This window comes from Lynx canadensis, chromosome D4 (genome assembly GCF_007474595.2).
Source record: "Lynx canadensis isolate LIC74 chromosome D4, mLynCan4.pri.v2, whole genome shotgun sequence".
Classification (NCBI taxonomy): domain Eukaryota; kingdom Metazoa; phylum Chordata; class Mammalia; order Carnivora; family Felidae; genus Lynx; species Lynx canadensis.
In genome coordinates this window covers 27,948,463-27,974,656 of record NC_044315.2, presented here as the reverse complement: position 1 = coordinate 27,974,656, position 26,194 = coordinate 27,948,463, and the positions used below count along the sequence as shown (strand labels likewise).

Below are 26,194 nucleotides of genomic sequence, written 5' to 3'. Positions count from 1 at the left end.
CCTCTCTCTGCCCTTTGAGAAGCTGCACACGACAGGCAGGCAAAACACTTTTTAGAAAAATTCAAAGCTGGTGATGATGCTGCTGATGCGGATGGTGAGGGTGATCAAAAACACACAACCCCTCAAAAACTATTTGACATTGCTACCGGGGCTTGGTCAAAATGGCACATGATTGGAAGAACAGGGTTCCCCAGCCAATGAGAAAGCAGCGCAGGTTGCCAGGGTACGGACAGGGGAGGGGCAGAGTTTACCAAGGGCATAAACACCAGCATGTCGCCCCGGGAACCAGAGCAACACAGGAGTCAGGAGTGAGATGCAGAACGCGAGGTGACGCCTACGGGCGGCCAGGAGATGTAAAAGCAATGCAGCGGGAGGAGGCCCGGGGCAGAGAGTAGACCCCTTGGGAGAGCACCCCCCTGGAAGCCAGGACCACACAGAGAAACCCATGCCCAGGAGAAGACGGCAAAAGCCTGGACCCAAGGCAAGGGTGGCCAAGGACCTGGCTTCTAGCAGAAGCACGGTGCTGCCGGTGGGTCAAAGAAGCCAGCATATCGGGCGGCTCGAGCAGCCTCCTTATAATTAAGGAGTTAGCAACCCCAAGCGGGTGAGGACTCAGAAATAAGGAAGATTAGAAAGTCAGCAGTGCATGTTTTTACTCACCCCATTTGTCCCTAGGACACCTCTCTGGACGGGGAAGGTCTGAGATCCATCTGGAAGAGCGTTTCTCAAATCAAGAGATGCTACTCGGAGAAAGGGTTTCACAGCCAAGCAGGTGAGGGAAAACTGTGTGAAGAGAGTCCCACAGGTCTGTACGAAAAGACTCAGTTGACTGCTGTCTCCAAGAGGGGGTATACAGCATTCAACGTTTCAGAGGCTTTCGGTCAATAACCACAAAACCCTTTTGTGATTGTTTTGCTTGTTTTTGTTGTTGTTGTTTTTGTTTTGTTTTTTAATTTTTTTTAATGTTTATTCGCTTTTGAGAGACAGAGTGTGAATGGGGGAGGGGCAGAGAGAGAGAGGGAGACACAGAATGTGATGCAGGCTCCAGGCTCTGAGCTGTCAGCACAGAGCCCGACGTGGAGCCCCAACCCACCAACCGTGAGATCATGACCTGAGCCGATGTCGGACGCTCAACGGACTGAGCCACCCAGGCGCCCCTTGCTTGTTTTTTGTCATGGAGCATTTTGAAGTCGCGTTTTCTTTGGAAAGTTTGCTTTAGTCTTCTCTCCCAGTTAGTTTCTTCATCAGAGCTGGGACTGGACTCTGTATGCACAGTTTCCCTTTAGTTTTCAACACAGAGCCACACTCTGAGGTTATTTCCTAAGGCGTGGCCCTGGTCAGGCCGCTTCCTCCTCGGTGCCAGGCAGAGCTACGTACAGAGATGGCACTGGGAGCGTTCAGACCCTCAGAAGGGTGGGGGCCCACTAAGTCAGGCCGGGGCGAGGAAGCTGCCCACTGCTTTGGGGTGGCTGTCCCTCTGCCTCCTTCAGGCTGTTGGTCTGGCAGCTTAGAGGAGACAGGCAAATGCACGATGGTCTCAGTCCTGACACAGGCCCAGTACCATTTGAGACGAATTTTTCTGTTCTTTCAGGTGGTCCATTGGGTTGGGTAGTTTTGATAGGAACTGAGAGCTGGCAGGGGAGCTGTGGAGGGTAGAGGCCCCGAGGCAGAGTGCAGTACTATTTGCTGGTGGGTTTATAGGACAACTCCTGACCCTACTCCACTTTGGACCATGGGAGCCACCACCAAAAGGGTGTGGCAATGACGGGAAGGAGCCCTGACCCTGCAAACCCCTTAGAGTGAGTCCTCAGCAGCCTCGCGGGCCCTTGATTTACACGCGCCTAGAAGCAACGCTGCCATCTTGTCCTGGGGGCCCTTCCTTTGGTTACTGTCACTTGTGGCCATACGTCATCTTGCCTGATTCAGATACGGCCTGTGACTTTTAGAATTTGTACCTCACAGTGACGAACAGGACATCTCCATATAACAGGGTTGCGAGTGCTTTGTATGATGGACGGAGGTGTGTAGAATGAGTGGGGGCCCCGCTCTAGCTGAGGGCTGGGGGAGAACTCCACCTAATCCACTCAGCACCACCAGGGCTACCAAACTCAGGGCTGGACACAGACATGTGCTTGGTGTTTGTTTTTTGTTTTTTTAAGCCGAAGGGAAAGGAAGGAAGAAAACAAGTATCAGGACAGTGCCATCTGATACAATCTAAAGAGGACCTTCACCAGACAAATAAAACTAACAACAACACTCCAAACATTTGCTCCAAATATAGTTAAGTCCCACAGTGGGACCAGGATTACCCTTCGAGTCCAGTATTCTGGAGAGTACAAGGCCCTTATAAGGAAAGGGTGTCATGCCAGGCCAGGATCAGCCCTCCCATTTAATCAATGGTGACCTCGACAGGTGACTGCAGACGTGGGCTTCCCGCCCCCAGAGTGTGTTCAAACCACAGTGGGGGTTTGGGTGCCCCGCTGAGACTCAGAGGGGTCAGTCCCTTATTTGCTCATTCTGACTTTGGCATGCTTCCCCTGGGATCAATCCCAGTGTTTGTTCACCCTGACTTTGTCATATCATCCCTATTCAGCTTCTGGGCTAAAGTGAACTGGGTCATAAGGTACGATCTGTCCTCCAGGCAGCAAGCTCCTCTCAGGGGGAAAGAGCTGAAAAAGAGAGCAGTAGGTTCATATAACTTTATGGGGAAAGAGAAGAAATACAGGAGCTGAGCTGAAGTCCCTTCTCCCGTGACCGCAGAAGAAAGTCAGTTTCATTCATGTGGAGATTCAAGATGGGGAAAACCAGCCAAAGGTAACATGAAAAGTAAAGTTCAGCTGAGTCTAATGGGCACAGGTTGTAATTGTACAACCATGGCACCCAGTTGCATAGATTCAACGAAGCTTCCAGAAACTGTGATAATCCTCCCAGACATGGACTCTGCCCGGTTCTGGAGCATGTGAGACGCTTCACAAAGATGTCTGGATGTTTGCACATCTTCCTTCTCAGCTTAGGCAGAAGTTCTATCTGCCTGTGTGCTTTCACGGACAGGTCTGGTAGACGTGCTGCCAAGGGGAGCACGTCACGGGCAGGTCTGGGCCCCCCTCCCTCTGCCATGCTTTGTCATCAGAAGAATTAGTTCCGCCTTATCCCCAAAAGCCAGGTCTATATTGAGGAATATGGACTTGAGTGACCTTAGGAGAAATTAAAATAAGCTTGGCATCATGTGGCTTTCGGCACAGCCTGAGGACCGATGTGCTTGGGAGACGCTGGACACAGGCCTGTCTGGCTCAGGAGACTGACTACAGCGGAGGATAATGGCTTCTTCATGGTTTTTCTTCCCAGGGCCTGCAAGAGTCCCGGACCCAGGTCTCTAAGAGGCACTTAGCAGTTGTCTGGCTCTCAGCCTGGCCGAGAGGAATCCTTTCCACAGCGCTCTTGGCCAAGTCCTTTCCCGTGATGCCTACAGATCCATCACCTTGGCTCTGAATCAGGTGGGGACTCACCTCACAGAGGAAGTCTAGGGAGAGGAGAAAACAGGCACTGAGGGGGTCACTTCAGGCCAGCAAGGAGAGGCTGGCGGGGAAAGTCACTGCTGGAGTTACCTGAAGAGACAGCCACGAAGATAAAACTGAAAGATGATAAGTTAAGGAGAAACCAGAGCTCCCGGGAAGTCTGAGTCTCCCCTCAGGGGAAGCAGAACACCCTGGAAGCCTGCCACGTGGGCTGACCTCACCCCTGTGATCGGACCCGAGCAAGCACAAAGCTTATTATCAGAGGCAGGGGAGGGCTGTGAATCCCACGGCCAGGAGACCCAACACACAGATGACGTCACTTCTCCCAGGAAGTGGCGTTTCTGAGGCGCAGGTGACACTAACCAGGTCTTAGGTCAAACACTACAGAAAATGAACATACCTCGCGTGTATGAGGTATGAAAGTGATACCTCCTGAAGCAGGGATTGCAAACCCATTCACCTTTCTGTGTGTGTGTGTGTGTGTGTGTGTGTGTGTGTTGGGGCGGGGGGGGGGGCGGCGGGGAGGTGTCACTTCCTAAGAAAATGTGGAATCTGAATTCAGGGGGAGCTCTGTCTTACGAAAACACAAATTTCTGGCAGGCAGGGGAGGGAGGTATTGCAGAACTGAAGGGGGGCTGACCTCTGCAAAGGCCTCTGTTGAGGTGTGGTGGGAAGTCCTTCCTTAGCTGCCTGTGGCATGGGGGGCTGCGGGTCCCTGCTCCCCTCCCCACACCCATGGCCTCTGACTCTGCAGAGCCTCCCCTGAGGGCCTGCATGGTCTCACCAGCTTGTGCCTATCTGCATTCCCATGAAAACAGTTTAAAGATCCAACCACAATTCCCAGGCAGGTAATGAGGCCCAAAGAAAACAAGGGCTACAGGCCTGGAGCAACAAACAATCTAACGCACTCATGATGCCCTAAGGCGCACCACCCCGGGCCACTAGTTTAAGATTTCCACTCTAGGTTCTGGAGCTTCTAGCCCAACTCCAGAAGTGGCTTCTAGCCACTCTGGGGCTTCTAGATCAACTCCAGAAGTGAGGGCTGCCCGTCTCCGCTAAAGCTGGGTGGCATCATGGCATCAGTGAGCTCTGGGAGGGAGTTGGTGCTGGCTAAAAAGCTGTAAAAGGCCAATACATACGATTTGAAGCTTATTTTCCACTTAATAGGCAAGTGAATGGCACAAAAAAAGAACCCATGTTTCCAGCTAATCAGGAGTCATTAGGCATTTATGAGAGCTCTATCACCAGTTACTTTGTTTGGAACCACAAAGAAGTTACACTGGGCTTACCTACACTGCACTCTACCAATAGATGAGCTTAAAAAGAATGTTCATATCATATTTGTGCATATGATTCTTTATGAAAATTAACACCCCAGAACCTACTATGGTGCATTCGAAAAAATTTCTGAATTAATACAGTTGACCCTTGAATAACACAGGAATTGGCACAGCAACCCAACCTCCACAGAGCTGAAAATCTAAGTATTAACTTCGACTCCCCCAAAACGTAACTATCAATAGCCTACTGTTGACCAGAAGCCTTACACACGGTTGATTCACACGTTTGGGATATCATATACGGGATTCTTAAAGTAAGCTAGGGAAAAGAAAATGGTACTCAGAAAATCATCAGGAAGAGGCAATATATTTCTAGTACTGCATTGTATTTATTGGGGGGGAAGAAAAGCTCACTCATAAATGGACCCACACAGTTCACACCCGTGTTGTACAAGGGTTGGCTGTGCCGGTTGACTCAATCGCCTTATCTGTCACCCTAAAACTATATGCTGACTACCTACCTATGGAAACATTTATTTCCACTGAACCTCTGGACGTGGTTGAACAGTTGCTCCAGTAATTAGAAGTATCACAAAAGATGTCCATTGTTTAAGAACATTCTAGCTCTGGGCAGTCCCTGTGCATTCACTTTTCTCCAGCATTCACCAGGCTCCAGCCATGTGCTAGGTCCCGATAGGCCCCCTAGGAGTTGCCCACCTGCCTCAGAAGCTCGTCAAGGGGACATTCAGTGTATTTGATCTTGTACACTCATTTGAAAACCAAAGGTATATTATAGTCTTCATATGGGCTACTGATACCTAAGGGAATTCTCCCGGGCTCCTTGGAGCTAAGGTTTCCTCAGGGCTAAGTGCTTTGCATAAGCAGATGCCTTATGCCATAACTTTAGGTAAGTGGGCAAACTGAAGCACAACCTAAATATTTTTTAAATAAGAATTTTCCATAGTCATTAAGCAATCTGTAACTGGCCCTTGAGAAATCAATGCAATCTGCAAAGCCCATGAGGTCAGATTTCTAAAGAATGGAAAATGGGAAGGCAAGACTCATGACCTTGTATGAATACAATAAAATAGCACACATTATTCAGGAAGCTCAAATAAACTAAGCTTTAAGAAAGAAAAAAAAACAACAACACATAACAGAAGATGGACAGAAAGGACTAAGAGTGGCTGGTCAGAGTCGATGATGTGATAGACATGTAGGAAAAAAAATGAATTCTTTTGAGCTTCCATTTTTTTCATGTGTGGGGTCAACGAACTTTACTTAGGAAAGGCGGCACTAACTAAAGCTTGAGTTTAGAACAAAAGATAATGAAAGATTGTCTGGTTGGGCATTTACAAGAAATTCAAGTCTGCAGGTCTGAGCAAGTCAAACCCGAGGGTGGCCGAAGCAGTCTCAAATCTTTGCTGGCAATCTTGGACAAATATTAAGGAATGACGCTATACTGATGTTCAAAAGAGGACCAAACTGGCTCTGTCTCTAAGATCAATCAGCTTGTTCATTAGTCTCCAGCAAAAATTGAGAATCAATTATTGATCAGATGAATTAAAAACAGCAGGTGATCAACAGCACAATCAGCAAGAACATTCTCCCTGCCTCTGATTGGGTTGGTAACAACACAGGCAGGAATGGGAAATAATACAGGCCAAAAAATATTTTGATTTCCACAAGGCCTGTGACATAATTCTTCACGATATTTTTGTAGATGAAATGGTGAATCATCATGTGGCAGGAGAGAGGGCTCCTGAGTTTAACACTGTCCTAGATAAGCTGTTTCTCAGTGTATTAGATGAAGGCATACTTACTGCATTTTTTAATAACCACTCTAAGAGGAATGGCTAGAGAACTGATAGAACCTAGGATCTAAATTATCCCAGCTGACTGAATAACCAAACTCATAAGAGAGATAAACAGAAATCCCTATATCTAAGTTCAGAGAAATTCACCTCACACGACAGCAGCTCATACAGAAAATACCTAACTAGTTGATCACAAATGACACAAGCCACATCCCTGCTGACATCATGGGTACAGCACCAGCATGTTTTAGGGGTACCACACTCCTGCACTCAGCTTGTCTGGGACCCACACTGGGCACTTCCACATGGTAAGAAAGATGGAAACCGTGTAGGTGGCAGTGGGAGGGGCGGGGACAGGGCAACAGGGAGGTTCTGCTTCTGGGCACGAGCACTGTCGCTATCTGAAAGGTTGTCAAAAGGAATTGGGCCATTAGCCAGGAATGAGTGGAAGGTGGGATAATGGTCTCTTAGGTCCCTCCCAACTTCAAGATGCGGTACAGAAATCAAGGCCCTGCCTTACCATTCTCCTCACTTAACTGAAGGGAAACATATCGTTCAGTAGTGTTGGAATCCTATGATGAATTACATTTCCTGAATCTCTATTATCCTAATGATCTTCCCAGATTGAAACTTGAAAATCCATATTGCCATCAACTTCTCTAGATTCGTTTTAGAAATAGATTTGATACACATGTGCCTTAAGATTAACTTTGCAATGTGACAGAGAGTCCCCTTAACCTGAGCAGAAATGTATTGTGTGCAGGGTAGAGTGCTAGGCCACAAGATAGCAGTACCGGATGCTGACCCCCCTCTGCCATCTATCAGTGGGAACACTGACCCTTCTGTACCTCTTCTGAGCTTCAGCATGGTCATTTAGGAAATTAAAAAAAAAAAAAAACATTGAGATTAATAATGTTTAACTTACAGGACTGCTCTAAGATGTAAAAAGATGTAATTGTGTCTTATGTACTCCATACTACCAAACAAATATAACATCAATATTTGGAAATATTGAATAACCTCACAGCTGGGAATAAAACCACTGTCTCCATTTCCAAAGATTCCTAAATGGGTTCCATCCAGTCAGTCTCTAATAAGGGATGATGAAGGAAGAAAAGGATTCTTTTAAATAGGATTTAGAAACAGCCAGTTCGAGTCTTCCAATACTTATTTAAATATCTAGATAGATAAAATTAATCTTCTGCATGACATTATGACTCATAAACTGTGGAGGCAGTGGGCCTGGTTTTGAATCCTGGCTTTGCCACTTACAAGCTGTGTGATCTTGGGCAAACTTTCAACCTCTCTGTGGCTCAGGTTTCTCATCAGTAAACTGAGCATAATAACTGTACCTACGTTAAACAGTTGTTGTAAGGGATTAAATCAGTTATACAAGTCAAGATCTTTCAATATGGCCTGACTCATAATAGAGACCACCTGCTTGCTACTGTGACTACAATTATTGTTATTGTATGTGTTTGCTTAAAACCACCTACATCTCTTAGGCACATGCTGAGGCTCATATATTGTCCTTTTACAGAAAATTAGAGAAGGTAAAACCAATCCAGTTCTTCCCAATCCTGTTCTGGAGCAGCCATCTTGGGCACATGCTGCTGAGTCTATCTCCCACAAAGCCTGCTGGCTTCAGAATATCTCAGCATGAGGGGATGGTGCTGACAGCTTGGGTTAATGAAATACTGAAATATTCAGGGTACAGAGAAGGGAACCATGAATGGCAGATTTCTACACCCGGAGTCCTTCATTAATATTGTGAAGTCTTTCTGGCCTAACAGCCTCGGGAGTGAGTGGATGGTCAAATTCTATGAGGCAACCTTACCCCAGGAGGGTTATAGGCTATTGATCTATCTCTTGGACAGCTTATGGAGCAGAGGTTCTAACTGAGGCCATCTGGGGCTGTTGCTAACTCAAGTTTGCATGTGTTCCAAGAAGACTCAAATTCCTCCAGTTAACTTTGCGACTTTGATCATTCAAGCCTAACATTTATCACGCACCAGAAAAATAAGATCAGCGTCCTCCAGAAATGCTCCCTGTTGGAAAACAAAGCGTTAAAAGGAAAATTTAAATCTGCAAAGAAAGTAGAGAATTACCTAATCTTGTTTTTTCTTCCATTATTATTTTGCACGCGTGTGTGTTTATTTTAATTCCAGGATGATCAACATAGTGTTGTATTACTTTCAGGTGTACAATACAGTGATTCAACACTTCTATACATTGCTCATCAAGGTAAGTGTAATCTCTTAATCCCCATCACCTATTTCACCCATCCCTCCACCCACCGTCCTTCCATAACCATCTATTTGTTCTCTCTAGTTAAGAGCCTGGTTTTTTGGTTTGTCTCTCTTTTTACCATTGTTAGTTTGTTTTGTTTCTTAAATTCCACATATGAGTGAAATCATATGGTATTTGTCTTTCTCTGACTTATCTCGCTTGGCATTATACTCTTTAGCTCCATCCATGTTGTTGCACATGGCAAGATTTCATTCTTTTTCATAGCTGGATAATATTCGTGTGTGTGTGTGTGTGTGTGCGCATGTGTGTGTGTGTGTGTGTGTATACACAGACACACGCAGACACACACACACACACATATATATACCACATCATCTTCATCCATTCATCTACCATCATTATGGACCCCCTTGGGTTGCTTCCAAAATTTGGCTATTGTAAATATTGCTGCAATAAACATAGGGGTGCATATATCCTTTCAAGTTATTGTTTTCCAAGAAATATATTAATTTATACAACTCAACACCAAAAAACCCCAAATCCAATTCTTCCATTATTATTAACATAAATGTGAAATGCTACTATCTATTGACTATGAAGGCAGGAAACACCAAGGAAAGCTTCATGCCTGAGAGTTAGCTTTGAAACTGTCCACATGAGCCTGACAACGATGAATCAGGCAGCTACTAGAACATCTCATATTTCCCAAATCCCTGCTTTTGGATCTGCCTAAAAATCCACGGAACTCACATGGTGTGGGTGAGGAGGGAGTTCTGAACCTGCTAGAACTCATGCCTTCCCTCTCTCTTCCTCCAGCAAATGTTTACTGAAGGGATGGATGAATCGATTTGTTCAGCCCTGGAACTCCAAATTTTTCTGCTTAATTTTTGATGCATTGGCCCAATCACTGTATTAACAAACTATAGAATGTAACTTTTAGGATGCTGAATTAACTTTAAACTCTTATCTCTAGGGACCCCTGGGTGTCTCAGTTCCTTGAGCATCCAACTCTTGGTTTCAGCTCAGGTCATCATCTCACAGTTCATGGGAACAAGCCCCGTGTCAGGCTCTGCACTAAACAGCAAATTAAATAAATAAATCACTTTTTAAAAATTTACTATGCCATATTTTACTTATCTCATGGGGGGGGATGAGGCTTAAACCCCAGCGTGTGCTTTGCACCCACAGCCATCTCTGGTGTTTTTTTTTTTAATTTTTTTTTAAGGTTTATTTATTTTTGAGACAGAGAGAGAGAGAGGCAGGGAGAGGGAGAGACAGAGGATCCCAAGCAGGTTCCATACTGTCAGCACAGAGCCCGACATGGGGCTTAAACTCACGAACCATGAGATCATCACCTGAGCCAAAGCTGGATGCTTAACCCACTGAGCCACCCAGGTGTCCCCCGTACATCTCAGTTTGGACTCTCCATACTTTCTAAGTACTCCACATCCATAAGCGGCCTGTGGCTATTGTGTCAAACAGCCCAGCTTCAGGCTAATTTTATAGCTATCATATAAAACTGGGACATAGCTTGATTATTTTATTTATAGAAGGAAAGTGGAAAGGATACTTGTGGAGTCACTGGGAGGTGAAACATTGCTAATTTAGCACATGAATCATTGAAAGATGAAAGATACTACCGCTGACCTTATTAGAATAATAATAGGGACCAAAAAGTATCCTGGCAACCCAGACTATGTATTCTAGGTATTTTTATCTTAAAAATATGTGATTATACTGGGGCGCCTGGGTGGCTCAGTTGGGTAAGCATCTGACTTTGGCTCAGGTCATGATCTCACGGTTCATGGGTTCATGCCCCACATCATGCTCTCTGCTGTCAGCACAGAGCCCACTTCAGATCCTGTCTCCCTCTCTCTGCTCTCTCGTAGGCACGCACACACATGCGCTCTCTCTCTCTCTCTTTCTCAAAAATAAAAAATAAATAAACATTTTTAAAAATACATGATTACACTTTCAACTCTTCATTTATTTGTGCTAAAATGGTTTTCTTTTTAAACATACTCAGCCGTACGGAGCACGGAAGTCAATTGGACAACCCACATGCTCTAACAAGCATTCGTGTACTTGAAGGCATTTACCAAATCTCCTTTCAGCTTCTCTAGCAAATTCTTCTTTCTGCAGACAAGCTTATGGCTCCAGGAAGGATTTCTATGCAGCAAGATTTCCATGCAGATTTCTACGCAGTTCTTACCCCAGTGAGAAATACAGATTATGATCCAACTAACTTTAAAAGTTTGATCCTATTTGGTAAGCTGACTTTGTATGTGATCTTATTTTTTCAGTTTCCCCATCCTCCTGCCCAAGGACTGAAGCAAAGGAAGGAGAGCATGATAGTGAGAAAATGGTGGATGGACTGGAAGTTTCCTGGGAGGCCAAGTTGGTCAGGGCAGAAAGGGTGAACAAGTCAGTGGGGGGGAGGAGCCATGTGAGCGGCTGTTGGAAATGGAGATTTGGGTTATTCGGCTGATGGCTGTGGAGCAGAGGAAGAGTTATTGGTAATGAGGCAGCCCCAAACTAGGAAGCAGAGTAATGGTTACATCATCTGCAAGGAAATAAAAGTTGCTGACAGGATGGCAGGGGGAGGTGAAAGAGAAGTCTGCATGCCCAGATTTTCACTGCTCACAGACATCTGCCCTCTCTCTGCACCATATTTTTTAAATACAGGGCTGATTCATTTCTCCCTCACTTGTGAGACATCACAGTACTGATGCCCATGACTTCTTGCTGCTGAAAGTCACAAGCATTAACAAACCCATGAGGTGAGATTCACAGGCACTTCTGCAGAGAGTGCCTCACGTTCCACCCAAAGGGTAGGGTTAAATATGCTGAGGTACAATAGGGATCTCTACTCTCTACCTAAATCCAGGTGATTGCTACCCACATTCATTCCTGCTTTCATTCAATGAACATTTCTTGAGCACTGGCTCTGTGTCAGACATAGCATGGTGTTTGGGGTTTTTCCCCCCCTAAAGTATTTCCTAAAACGTCTTAAAACATCCAAATACCACCAAAAAAAGGGGGGAATGCAGAACAACGAAATGTTGTTCTTCCCTCTCCTGGCTGAGAATCACAATCTCTAGGAGTCTTTCTCCCTGTTTACCATTCCTTTGCTTCCTTCCTTCTCCCTATTAAATAATAGAAAGATAAGTGTCATGCCATTCTAAAGGCAGTCAACTATTATGCACCACTGATCTGGAGAAGACAGTCCCAAGATCCTAGGGTTGGGCTACTTCTTGACAGAGCAGGAACATTCTATGCGGCTATAGCTCTGATCAACAATACTCCTTATGACACAGAGACCCCATTAGAGGTGGGGGCAGTCAGCATAGTAGGGAGAAAATAGTCCCATGGTAGGGGAAAAAATGGTCCCATGGTAGGGAGAAAATCTTCATGGTCGTGAACATGGCAGAAGGAACAGAAGTAGAGTGTCAGTCTCAACAAACGTGCCAGCCACTCCTGGCCACATTTTTTAGGATTTGTCCTCTCTACTGAAGAGCAGTGAAGAGTGTCACGGAACGTCAACCATTACTGGGCCCCAAAAAGCTAGATGCTACAGTCCTGGAGCCTCTAATGATTGCCATTTCTCTCCTGGTGTTTTTATGACACATCCAGCCTTTTAACTCACTCCACCTTGTTATCGACTGAACTGTGTCCCCCACCCCCCAAAATTCATGTATGAAAGCCCTAACCCCAGTGTGATGGCATTTGGAGGTGGGGCCTCTGAGAGGTAGAGTCTGGGATTAGGGCCCGTAGTAGGAAAGAGATCTGCTCTCTCTCTCTCCCTCCCCTTGTCTCTGCCACCTCCCTCCCCTTGTCTCTGCCACGTGAGGACTTAGCAGGAAGGCGGCCATCTGCAATCCAGAAAGAAAACTCTCGCCAGAACCTGACCACCCTGCACCCTGATCTCAGACTTACAGACTCCCCAGCTGTGAGAAAACACACTTCTGTTGTTCCAGCCGCCCAGTCTGTGGTATTTTGTTATGGCAGCCCAAGCTGACTGACATTCACGTCGAACCTCACTCTACTCTGCTTTAAATCACTTCTTGGTACAATGAGAAAGGGTGCCAAGATTCTAACAATTCCTTCACTATGACTTTACATCCGCCGAATTCGGATCTCACTAGGTCATCTAGGTCACTGACAAAGGAACCCGAGGAGAAGGGTGTACCTGGTATGGGGCCACATTCCAGCAGGGCACAACATCCATCTTCATGGAAAACATAAAGTTGATCATCTTAAGTGGTATAGCTTTGAAGGGCTCCTAGATTTGTTTTCTTATGGAGTGCAGTTGTTTTTTGTAGAGTACCAAACTCTACGTGAGGCCCTGTCCAAATTAAATTTCAGTTGAAATTTCTTATTACATCAAGCCCAAGAGTTTCAAATGAAAGAAAATGAGGGGGAATGAACGTTTAAAAAATACACATGACCTCAGGGGAACGTGATTTCCTCCAGGTGAAGGGCAGAGAATGAAAGGCTGGCTTGTTCTTTTTGCCACAGACCCTCTCCCACCGGGAGAAGCTTCTCCAAGTTTGCAGGCTGGTTCAGACAGGCCGGTTTTAAGGCTGGCTCTTTTTTGCAGGCTGGTCATGTGAGCACATTGCTTCCGACCCACAGCAGCTTATTTTCCACATGGCCAAAGGGAATTGGGGTAGTTCAGGAAAAGAATCCAGTTCTAATTTACATCCCAACCTTGCCACAAGTACACCCAAAATACATGGGCCTCACCACTGTAATGGGCTTATCCGCCCCCGAAAACACAGGCTTCAGAGTCCACTTTCTCTATTACAGATAATGATAAGCGTGCGATTTTAAATCCATTTTGATTTCAGGATGTGGTCGTAAGTAAAATTAGCCATGTTCTTGAAAAGGTCACAGCATGCTTCTGTTATCATGGTTTGTGCTCAGGTGGGCCTGAATCGATCTGCCTACAGACACAAGAGCTCTAAGGATGCTAATCGGGACACACGGAGTAAACTCCAGGCCAGCCTGCCACTCATGGCTATTCCAAGCTCCTACGCCTTAGACAGTAAAAAGAAAACAGAGGCACAATCAAACGACCCAATTTGAGGAATACAGTTTGTGTCCAAGGAATTAATAAATATGCCCATGGATCTCCAAAAGCTATGTGTTTCTGAAGGCTGGTCTGAACAGCAGTGAGCACAGCTTGCCCCAGTGTTACATGAGGAGTCTGAAAGAGGTAGAGACAGACAACTCAGCTAACTTTCCTGATTTTTATCTAACTGGGGCGCGCTCACCCTGCACCGACTCTATACATAGGGGAATAGGTGTAGCAGCCCCACACAGGGGTATGTCATCTACACTTAGTCCACAGCCAAGATATATAAAGGCCACATACCAAAATGATGGCCAAGTATCAGATTAAATGTCTCACGGGCTGTCAGAACCACACTCTGACCCCAGCTTCTCCAGAAAACTCCAGAAAGCCTCTTTAGAAGTTTAACTTCTCGGGGCACCTGGGTCGCTCAGTTGGTGAAGCTTCCGACTCTTGGTTTTGGCTCAGGCCATGATCTCACAGTTTGTGGGTTCGAGCCCCGCATCGGGCTCTGTGCTGACAGTGTGGAGCCTGCTTGGGATTCTCTCTCTTCCTCTCCCTCTGCCCCTCCCCCCCATTCTCTCTCATGTGTACATGCACCCTCTCTCTCTACCTCTCCCCTGTTTGTGATCTCTCTCTCTCTCTCTCTCAAATTAAATAAACTTAAAAAAAAAAAAAGTTTAACTTCTCCATCCTACCTGGAAGATGCATCTGATCATGACTGGAATGCCACAGAGAGCCAAAAGGAAGTCTTACATCAAGAGCAGATATCGGTCTGTGTGATCATGCTTACACTAGCCTTGTAGACAGCCTTGTACACAGTGAGTGCTCGATATTTGATGAACTAAACTCTGGAGTAAGAAATTCCTCAAAGGTAAAGGGATGAAGGATAGAATTCATAACTGTGTATAAACTATGGAGATTTCATTTGCCAAACCCAAACCAGGGCATGTAGCCTAAAAACTCGAATTATATTTACGAGGACAAAATCTTTGAGATTGCTTCTGCCCTGGACGTCCCACCCCATGTCAGTTTCTTCTTGCCATCTCTGCAAACTCCCTTTTGCCATATAAGGTCCCTATTTACAGGCATTATTAGGAGGAGGACATCACCAAGGGTCATTATATAAGCCTACCACAGCCCTCAAATGAGCTAACCATAATCACAGACCTTTGTATTTATTTCCTTTTAAAGTTAGGAACTAAAAGGAGTTCTCTAAAAGGAAAAGCAGACTGGGCCATTTCTACCTATAACCATGAGGTAAATGTTTTCCCTGCCTGCTTCCTCAGTAACTATTACCTGCTATTACCACTGTCTTTGAATGGAGAAGGGCTTATTATTAGCTAAATTCTCTATTTGTTTATCATCTCATCTGGTTTAAATGAAAACAAATTCTGCATATATGAGTGAGTCTACCCCAGGCCATCACTGGTCTCTGGATACTTAGCACACACTCACATGCACACACATTATCCCTATGCTTTAGAAAACCATGGACAACTTTCTAGTTGTAGGTGTTCAACACACGTTTACTGGAAGGATGGATGGATGGATGGACAGACGGACACATTTAAGAGCCTCTCGGATAAAAGTAAGACCATCAAGTTCATTCCTGCAGCATTAATTGATTTCCCCAAACTGAAAAAGAGGAATCACTCTGCAAAGAAACAGAAGAGAATGTGCAAATCTGTGGCTTCGACCCTGCAGTAGACGAGTTCAATCCTTCTTGCTGCTCTTGTACCTTCCAAACCTCCCCACCTCTCAAATAATGCCAACTTCTTGGAATTTACTAACAGCTGGGCTTCTGCTGTTATTCTTCCCAGACCCCAGGTCTTCTAAGCTAAGGCAGGAATCTAGGCTGGCAGGCAGACATCTACACTTTCGAAAGTAGAGCCCCCAGGATAAGAAGGTGCCAGAAAAAGTCTCATGAATTAGAACAATGATAATCCACTACTTCTCCACTGCACTTCCCGCATGAAGTTTTCCCCAAACCTAGAGACATGTTATCTGGGCTTGATCAATATGGCTTAACCATCGTGACAGCCTGGGATGCTTATAAGATGTTAAATGTGGACAGTGGAAATGTTCTCAACTGCTTCATCTACCAAATTAAGGTGCATTCGGTTTGAAAGGAAAGTACAATTACAAGTCATTTGGTGCTTCACTCAAATATCATGTGTCAAGGAAAGCCAAGGAAACAGATTCTCTGATTGTTTTAGTTGGGGGTCCAAAAAGACTTCCTTGCTTGATGCACTGAAGAAGCACCTGTGTGTGTGTGTGTGTGTGTGTGTGTGTGTGTGTTTTAGGTGGGGTGCAGTACCACTTCTTTAAGAGATAACATACACCTTGGGATCTAGGATAATTTAGCTTTGATTCTAATGCTATGCTTTGCTACAATATCCCAGAACATTTATTAAGGGTCTTGAGGGTGCACTAAGCGTCTTCCTGGTAAGTGCTGATGTGCATGACGTGAATGGGTTAAAAGATACAAAGGTATTAAAGATGAAGCCCAGATACAACAAGACAGAGTTACAAGACAGCAGAGTTGAAATCCCCAGATAAGATGAAAATCCCTAAACCAGAGCTGTCGGATATTAAGACATAAACGTGATTCCAAAAGATGGATGAAAGAAAGATAAAGACACAGGGGTTTAGAAATCTCTGCTGCTAGAGAACAAGGACTCCACCACTTGGCTCGGCAAAATGATACATTTTATTTGTTTGTTTGTTAAGATAATAACCAATGCCAGCAAAAGTACAGGGAGACAGGCAGCTCTGAGAGCATAAGTCAAAATGGCAGGCAGGGCTCCTCCAGAAATAAATGGAGCATAAGTAATGAGAGCCTCTGAAACATTTATAACTTTTGGCCCAGTGACCCTACTTCCAGGAATCTATCCTAAGGAAATAATCAGAAAAGCAAGGATTTATTTACAAAGATATCAGAACTTTTGGGGGAAAAAAAAGACTGGAATTAAAGAAAGAGAAATGACTGAGCCAGTTACGACAAATCCACATAGTGCAATCTGATGCCAGCTTTGAAAATGGAATTCAAAAAACATCCTGCAAAACTATCATCATATACTGTCAGTTTAAAAAGCAAGACATGCAACTATCGATGCGATCCTAATTTTATATTAAAAATGACATATAAGTGCAAGAGATGAGGCTAACACAGCAAAATGTTACCATTTCATGGATCTTTGGAGGAATGGGATTATGGGAGATTTCTATTTTCTCTTTCAAAGTTTCAGAGGTTTTTTTTCAAACTTTTTACATAAGCATGTGTTACATTTAAAATTAGAAGACCGCCAGCTAAAGGTATCCGAGTGCTACAGGAATGAAGCAAAGGCAGTGGAACTTCTCTATGGCCTGTGGATAACATCTCACCTTGTCCCCAGGAGTCCCACTGAGATCATATCACAAGAGAACCGCTCCCCTATTTCTAAAACTGCACCCCAAAAGACTAGATGAAGAAGCAGAGGAAAGGAAGGAGGCAAGGAGGGTAACAAGGCAGGAGAAGGACGAAAAACAAAGGCACCTGAGTCGCTCAGTCAGTTAAGCATCTGACTACTACTCTTGATTTCAGCTCAGGTCATCATCTCGTGGTTTGTGAGTTCGAGCCCCACATCAGGCTCTGCACGGACAGTGCAGATTCTCTCTCTTCTTCTCTCTCTGCCCACCCCCCCCCCCACTCGAGTGTGCTCTCTCTCTCTCAAAAGTTAATAAAATAATCATTTTAAAATATTATTTGTTAAAAAAGAAGACAAGACAGAAACACTTTAAAGCAGAATTTTTCATTCCTGGGTACACTGGGAATCACCCATGGAAATTTTTTAAAATCCCCATGCCTGGGCTCTATCCAAAACTTGCTGAGTTAAGAGTCTCTGGGAGCAGGGCCCTGACGGTATTTTAAAATGCTCTCTGGGGAAATCTAAGGTCTTAAGAACCCAGATGTAGACACTAGTGGTTGCCAAATGTTAGTATGCATTCAAATCATCCAGAAGTCTAGTTAAAACACAAATTCCTAGGCTCTGCTGTTGGTTTCCAATTGCTACATCTGGGGAGGGGCCTGAGAATTTGCATTTGTAACAAGTTCCCGAGTAATGATGCTACTACTGCTGGTCCAAGGACCACACTTTGTGAACTTGGATTTGCCCTGGTGACCTTGAGTTCCACAACAGGTTCCCAGATAAATTTTAGTGACAAACCAGATTATTATTTCTGCCCCTAAACAATGACTTCTTTACCAAAGAAGGCAAAGGGAAAATCAAGGCAGAGAGAGGAAATGAGCGTTCACTGAGCAGCTGTAGGGAACCAGGCGTTCCAGGAAGCCCTTCCCGTCTTCTACAGCTCATTCCATCCTTTTGTGAGGAGGGCATAGCCATTTCTATCATAGGAAAATGACAAGTGAGATCCAGAGTAATGGTAATCTGCCAGGGACAGGCAGCCCATGAGGGGTGGAGGCCAAGACTTACTTAACTAAAATAAAACCTTGCCTATTAGCAAATAGCATGCTGCCTGAAAAGACAGCACTTAAATAATACGGGGAAAACATAGGAGCAAATATCTGAGTTCACTATGCTTTTTGTTTTTTATTCTTACAACTCTTAGTACCGGTAAAGACACAGTGCCAGAAAACATTTGCTCAACCTGGCTTGATCACAAATTCAAACATACTTTCATTTGCCTCTGGCCTCTGTGTGTCCATGTGTGTGAAGAATGAACCCTTCAAACTCCGGTCAAGTTTAAAATACACTGAATGCTGGGGCGCCTGGGTGGCGCAGTCGGTTGGGCGTCCGACTTCAGCCAGGTCACGATCTCGCGGTCCGTGAGTTCGAGCCCCGCGTCGGGCTCTGGGCTGATGGCTCAGAGCCTGGAGCCTGTTTCCGATTCTGTGTCTCCCTCTCTCTCTGCCCCTCCCCCGTTCATGCTCTGTCTCTCTGTGTCCCCAAAAAATAAATAAACGTTGAAAAAAAAAATTTTTAAAAATACACTGAATGCTAACGCTGAAGAAGACTACATGGAAACAGACATCCTGAGCTAGTTACAGAAAGCAAAGCGCCCAACCGTGGAAAGCTTCTGTATACTTGTGAGAGGCGGCTGCTTGGATTTCAGGACCTTATATTCTCGTCCTCCCTCCCAGAGCATGGCCAGGTCCGCCTCCACACCCACAGAATACACATCCCACCCACACCTTCTGTCCTGCCCCAGATTTCACTTCCCAGGGGAGCTCCTTAATGCCTGTGAATGTGAGCGTTGTTCTGTTCAAGTACGAGATGATTAGGTTGAAGAAAATTATTCTTATTCTTCTCCCTGTCTTGGCACATGCTCTTCTAAAGGGAGGACTCTGTTTGCTGTTAGGCCAAAAAGAGGGGGTCGGGCAGGGGAGGTGATAACCTTCAGCCCGCTTAGGAGTCTTCACCTGTATGAAAGTTATTCTAGGTATTTTCTAGGAACAAGGTGGAACGTTTCAGGAAAGAAAACACACACACACACACACACACACACACACACACACACACACACACAGAGTAGCCCTATCAGCACTACACTAGCTCTAGAAATCTAGTTAACTATCATTGTTCAAACAATATGGATGCCACTCCTCAAAGGGCTCCAGTACGTCCAGAGAAGACTGACATGCCCGGTACCTCCAGTTCCTGGCTTTCTCTTACAAAGTAAGAGAACCTGAACACTCCTGAAGACACATAGGCTTCATCATGCCCCAGAAAGCCCTCAGTGCTGACTCAGAACCAACCATCCTTCTAGAGCTGAGAGACTTGGTCCATTTTTCCATTCTTGCCATGGCCACGGTGGGCAATCTCTTTGCCTGGCTCAAAACACCAGTGCGAACACTGCCAGCTGAAGATGGTACCAGGTGAAATGCCATGACTCTATGAGTCTCTCCTTCTGCCTTTAAGCATTGATTATAGATAGCAGTTCTTTCCTCATATCTGCAATCCTCATCAGCCCTAGTTAATTAAATTATTAAACCATAATTAGTTGAGTGCAATCCATAACAGGCCTGCTCTGGCTCCTCTTGGAAGAATGCTTAAGAGATCCAGCATGACCCCAAACCTCCTGTGGCACATAAAGTGGCTTGAAAGCATCAGTCTGAAACATTCGGACTTAATCCAAACATTACCTGGGTTTGAAAATGACCTTAAGACCCAAGTGAGGCAGGAATTGTGTATTCCATATTTGATCTTTCCTTTGTCTTGAGTCCTAGAATTATCAATTTCTAGCTGTGGATCTGGCCACCTGATATAAAGACTACATTTTCTACACTTTCTTATGGCCATGTAACAACCTAGCTGCGGCCATATAACTATGTTCTGGCCAACAGGAAAAAAAGGAAAAGTATTGTGTGCAACATTCAAGGAATGTCCTTATAAGAGAGGGCATACCCTTCTTCCTCCTTTCTTCCTGAGTGGAATGAAGATGTGATGGCTGGAACACGAGCAGCCGCATTAGACCACAAAATGAAGGACATATTCTCAGGAGTCACATCATAGAGGCAAAGTCCTTAATACCGCAGACCTGCCTCACCAGCTCAGGACTCCTTTACATGACAAAGAAACTCCTATTTTCTTCAAGCCATTACCATCTTGGGCTTTCTGTCACAAGTAGCCAAAACGAATCCTACCAAACAACCAGTAATGAAAATACTTCTAAAACCGTCCGAGTGCCTGGGTAGCTCAGTCGGTTAAGTGACCAACTCTAGGTTTCGGCCCATGTCATGATCTCACAGTTCATGGGTTTGAGCCCTGCATCAGGCTCCACACTGATGGTGCAGTGCCTGTCTGGGATTCTCTCCCTCTGTCTCTCTGCTCCTTCCCTGCTCTATCAAAAATAAATAAACTTTAAAAAAAAAGATTTTTAAAACATAAAGAAACCTTTAAAACCTCAAATGACCAGGGGACAGCTTAGGGTAGAATCACAGAGATTAGGGACACATGAAGTAAATACAGAAGTGACTACAGAAGGTCTGAGTCCTGCAGCCACAGGACATTGAGATGAAGTGCAGGCGAGGGGTGGGAGCACTTCTGGAAGCCTGAGCCTTCCCGGTCAGGCATGTGCAGCAACCACGCAGCTGGGTGGGGGGAAGCCCCCGGCTGCACTGCCCACCTCTGCAAACACACCGGGCCTCCTTCAGAGCCACGTATTCCCACCCCAGACTCCCTCGCCCCACTTTCACTTCCTCCTCCCCAAGGCTGTGTGCAAAGGACAGAACTCAAGAGTCACCGGCTCTTTGAGGAGCAGCGTTGCCATCCTGGAGAGACAGCATTAGCTGTACTGCCACTTGGGGAAAATGTGCAGCACACGATGGGCCTGCCGGAGGGGAGACCAGCTCAGGTTATTCGGCAGGGAGGGAGACTCCTTCCTCCCGGGCAGCCAGGGGGGTTTGTCAGCTGTGCAGGCTCCGAGAGGAGGACGGGTGTGAACTTCTGTGTACTTTTCAGCGTGTGATAGCAGGTAGTGCGAGGAAGGCGCGCGTTCCCAGCCCCTGGAGGCTGGGTTCTCACTGTGTGATCTCGTATAGGTCACAGATGCTCTCAGACTCTCGCAGGGCCCCCACTTGGCTGACTGTAAGAGCGAGGCTGATGTCTTAAGTATCGGCATCGTGAAGGTGGGAAGGGTTGTGTGTTTCAGAATCTCCAGGCGAAACCAACGATCGCCAGGTCTGGTGCTCTCTGACTTCGAAACTTGCCACCCAGCATATTCTGTGGACGCACAGCATCACACTCAGTAGCAATGCAGACTTTGAGCCCCCACTCAGACCTACTCAATCAAAATCTGCATGGTAACAAGATCCCAGGTGATTCATGTGCACACTGGAGTTGGGAAAATGTTGGCTTACATGTACGATATCATGACTTCAAGAACATATTTGTCATCATCCTGGGACCCAATCTAAGCTGTACCTGCTTTTCATTTTGCTTCATTTTAAAAACAAAACACACTTACTGTGAGGTTATAAGTCTTAATGGTTATAAAAGGCCTGGTATGGAGGGCATGAAAGGTCAATAAATTCTAGCTTTGCTTTTGCTACCACTGTTATTATTAGCTGCCATATCCACTGGTCTCAATCTACCAAAACTCAAGAGAACCACTGTGGGGAATAGGAATTTCAAATTTTGAAGCAACTCTTTTTATTTAAGACATTTTATTTCCAACCCCTAGCAAGCCAACATTCTTCCCCAGTGAACAAAAAACACTTGAAATCTTTTCTTGACTGATACTCCAAAGGCAAAAGAAAACACAACAGCCTCGGACTCGGGGTCATCAACCAAAGCACTGGATCAAGCCAATGGCAAAGCCAACTTCTTGGCCACTTCACGAGAAAAGAGGCTTCCTACACCACAATTCGAGGAGCTACAGTGACATCATGTTCATGTGACAGAAAAATCAAGGGACTGCCCTTATGCACCTGAAATGCTGAATGCTCCCCTATTCTCACACTGGCATGCACCCATTGCTTGCAGACATCAGTGGGTAAATGCTTTTTTGAATGGATTTAACCAAAGCTGAACTGCGGGAAAGCAGATGGGTAGCCACATGACACAATCATCAGTCTGTGTCACTGGGGCCTCTGCAGAGAGGCAGATTGAGTGGGGGAAACCAAACTCCCTCTTTTCCCTTTCCAGTCTCCTCCTTCTGTTTGACACCTCACGTTTGTCGGTGGGCGTAGGGTCTGGACTCTTGGTCTCTTCCAATCAAGCCAAGCCCCGCTCTGCCAAGTTCATCTAATTTTTAAGTGCCAGGAGAAACTAGTCCATGGGTTACAATTTCAAACACCAGCAACAGTTCAGGCATTTGCTCCGGGGTTCCCAGCAATGCAGCCTTTATAAAGAGTGAAACAGGGTAAGCTGAAGCCTAGGGTCTCCCATCTTGTCCCCAGGTAATAGCTTTTGTTCCCAGGGCACAATCAAGTCACTGTTCACTTCGTGTGTGTGTGTGTGTGTGTGTGTGTGTGCGTACCAAATACACAATACCTTCCATTCTCAGGGACTAAAGAAAACAGGCGTTGGCATGAGGTGTCCACATTTTCCTTAATGAAATGAACAGCCCAACCCGAAATTCAAGTGCTAAACTTTCAACAGCAAACAAAAGGCTCGTGTTCCAGTCCAGTCCCCTGAAACCGAGTGACTTTTCTATCAGCCTCAAACGCTGAGAGTGTTTACTTACTTATTCTTCTGTTATCAGCACGTTTAGGGGTCAGTTGCCCATGTAAGCAAGGAAAACAAATTGAGCATATGACACTTTGGATGAAAAAACATCACTGAGATTCATACCCAAGACCCTGTGTGTTCCAGAATGGTCTCTCTTCCTCTCCTTTCCCCAGTATCTGGAGAATCGGGCATTTCGGACATTCAAACAGGAAATTCAGTCTTTGGAATCAAATCTCCTAGGTGGCTGCCACAAATGGGGACTGTTTTCCATCAAGAAACATGGGAGAAGTGGGTGTGTTCAGCAAGCTTTTCAATCCCCACACCGAAGCCCTCTGCTTACAGGGCCATGGCTCTACAGCATAAAACCTGTATTATTTATGCTATGTGCAATTGGCTATTTATTTGCATAACAAAACAACAGCAAAGATGGAAAAGAGTATGGCGCATCTAAAGGATGTGATTATTGGCATTAAAGCAAAGTGTTTGACGATATATAAAAAGACACATATGGTAGGTTTACATCAAAGCCATTTTGAGATATAAAATCACTTCCTCAAACATAAGTTTTCTTTCCTTTTCTAACCACCAACTTGCAGTACTTCTCAGTGTTAATAATTAGACAAGGTTGGAATCAGAAGGGAAGTATCTAACAGAGAGCACTACACGGACAGGATAAAGTCTGTCTCCTTCAGACACAGGAGGAAAATGAGGTCAGGAGTCCATACGGACTTGGGTGATATTTGATCTGCAGTGTTTATACCTGCTCCTTCCTGGACTGCAACTCACAAAAATTCTTCTCTTATCACAAAGTCACAACAACAACAACAAATTCTAGCAAGTGAGTCAGTTATGTAAAGACCAACACTAGAAGTACAATGCAAGTTTCAAGATAAGGGGTAAAAGAATCAGATGCAGAAAAAACAAACTGCTTGCCTTTCATAAGCTTTTCTAACTCATTCAGACACAGAAACACAAACATGATATTGCCAGAACGGAACGCACAACTTTCAGAGGTCTCCAAGTTGTATTTTATGGTGATTTCTTCCATTAAAAAAGAATAATTAAAACATGATTGGTCAAAGTTGTCCGGAGTCTTAAAAAGAACAAAGCAAAGGAACAAACAGCTCTCAATCTTGCATTTACAGCTGTTTGGCACCATTTCTATAAACCACCATTCCAGGCAGGAAGCAAGGACACGAGGTCAACGGATTAGAAAACCTCTCAGAGGGAAAGCCTAAGTTTAAACATAAAGCCACTGCCTCACACCCACCCTGATCCAAGCTGCGCCCGCCCCTCCACAAAACACAGCCTGTCCGACCCCACTCCCCAGAGGTAAAGAATTAGGGTGCCGCAGCCTTTGTACCTTAACTGACATCTGTTTCAAGAAATCCGGCTTCTCCTCAAGTATGTGCCCAAAGTGGAACACTAAAGAATTTCTATTTACTAGCTGCCAATAGCACATATGTGTATTTGCAGATGGGTGCCCACTCTGGGGAGTAGGAAAGGCCGCCCACAACCTAAGCCAACAATCATTGGGGCAAGGCTGGAGGTGGAAACTTTAAAACATACAGATTCCAGGGCCTCCCTGAGGTGTTGATTCCGTGGATGGGATGGGGCCCAGCACTGGGCATTTTCACAACGTGCTCTGACCTGGAGTGGAGTTCTCAACCGGAGTTCTGGGGAGCCGCTGAGAACGCAGGTGCTCAGGCAGACCTGGGCCCCATGAAATCCTAATCTCTGAGGCTGGACCCAGGAAGCAGTGGCTTTTCAAGCTCCCAGGGGCACCTGGGTGCTCGGTTGCACATCCAACTCTTGATTTCAGCTCAGGCCATTATCCCAGGGTTGTGGGATTGAGCCTCGAGTCGGGCTCTGCACTGAGCAGGGAGCCTGCTTGGGATTCTCTATCTGTCCCTCCCCCTCACTCGTGAGCACACTCTCTCTCTGTCTCTCTCTCTCTCTCTCTCAAAATAAATAAAATGGAAAAAATGAAAAAAATAAAAAATATATAAATAAGTAACATAAAATAAAAAAGAAAGCTCCCAGCAGATTGCCCCAGAGGACCCAGCTGAGAACCACTGAGGTAACACCAACCAGCACAGCACCGTTGATGCAAAAAACAAGAAGGGCCTAAGGCGATCTCTCCACCAAAAGGAGCCCCTCTCCCCAAATGTTCTAATCACTTCCGCTAGGTGCCTCCTTTCAGGAGCTGACCTATAACCCTTTTCTCTGTATGAAGCCTGCCACAAGCAGTCCACAGCCACAGCCCAGGATCAGAAGGAGCCCCTTCCTGTGGAGAGCCCCCCCTTCAAACGCAGAGCATAGATCATGAACAAACCGCAGTTTGAAACCGCACCTGCTCTGTGACAACCCCAAAGTATAAACTATGGCTCAGACAGCTCTTTTCCCCCTTCCCAAGGAATTTTAGAAACTGGTTTTTTAACGAGTTCTGTGCATCACCCAAAGTATATTTAGATAGCCTCCCCTTCCGTATCCTGGCAGGTTGCCACCTTTGGGTCCAGACCTGTGCGCAGACAGGATGGGGGAAGCATGGTTTAGCTGTGAGGCAACACCATGCAGGCTGTGCCTGGTTTTCCCACTTTCTTTAGCCAAGATTCATTGAAGCTGGGAGACCCAGAGCTGGCGCAAGAAGGTGCCACGGATGACAAAACTTCTCCCCCGAGGACTGGATTAATTAGAAACTAAATTGCCTCAACCAACTCTGACAATGCAAGTAACCCTCAAAAGCAGCTAAGCTTCCTTCACCAGGGAGTGTTATTTTAACCCACTGATCAAAACGGGAGGGTTCTGCGGATGGTTTTTGCTGTGAGCCACAGAGTATTTTGAAAAGAACTGAGCCCACTGTCCACGTTTTACAGTCCAATTCCCTGCACTGCCTAGACTTGGAAGAGCTGGCATAACCATCACACAATGCAAAATGGCTACCCGCTTTGGATGGTCCTGTGCTCTCCAGCTGGATGCATGCCTCACCGTTCCCCATTGCCTTTCACCGAGTCTACTTCACTACAGGCATCTGAGTTTGCAAACGCTGTTTTAATCAATGGTCCTAAAAGGGCAGAACTGGCGA

At 45.5% G+C, this 26,194-nt stretch overlaps 1 protein-coding gene and 1 long non-coding RNA gene across 7 annotated transcripts in view; one reads left to right on the top strand and one right to left on the bottom strand.

Annotated features, from left to right (window-relative positions):
* Positions 1 to 26,194, bottom strand: part of DAPK1 (death associated protein kinase 1) — a 187,399-nt gene that overhangs the window by 98,628 nt on the left and 62,577 nt on the right. The window contains exon 1 of one of the 6 annotated variants that reach the window (XM_030294301.1): positions 661 to 732. The exons of the other annotated variants lie outside the window; for them this stretch is intronic. Coding sequence (XP_030150161.1) covers positions 661 to 665 — 5 coding nt within the window. The 5' untranslated portion in view covers positions 666 to 732. Of the gene's footprint in view, positions 1 to 660; positions 733 to 26,194 lie in introns of those variants that run through there. 6 annotated transcript variants of the gene reach the window in all.
* LOC115500010 lies at positions 385 to 3,396 on the top strand. The gene is made up of 3 exons (XR_003964341.1): positions 385 to 529; positions 676 to 772; positions 3,346 to 3,396. It is a non-coding gene; the product is annotated as an uncharacterized LOC115500010 (long non-coding RNA).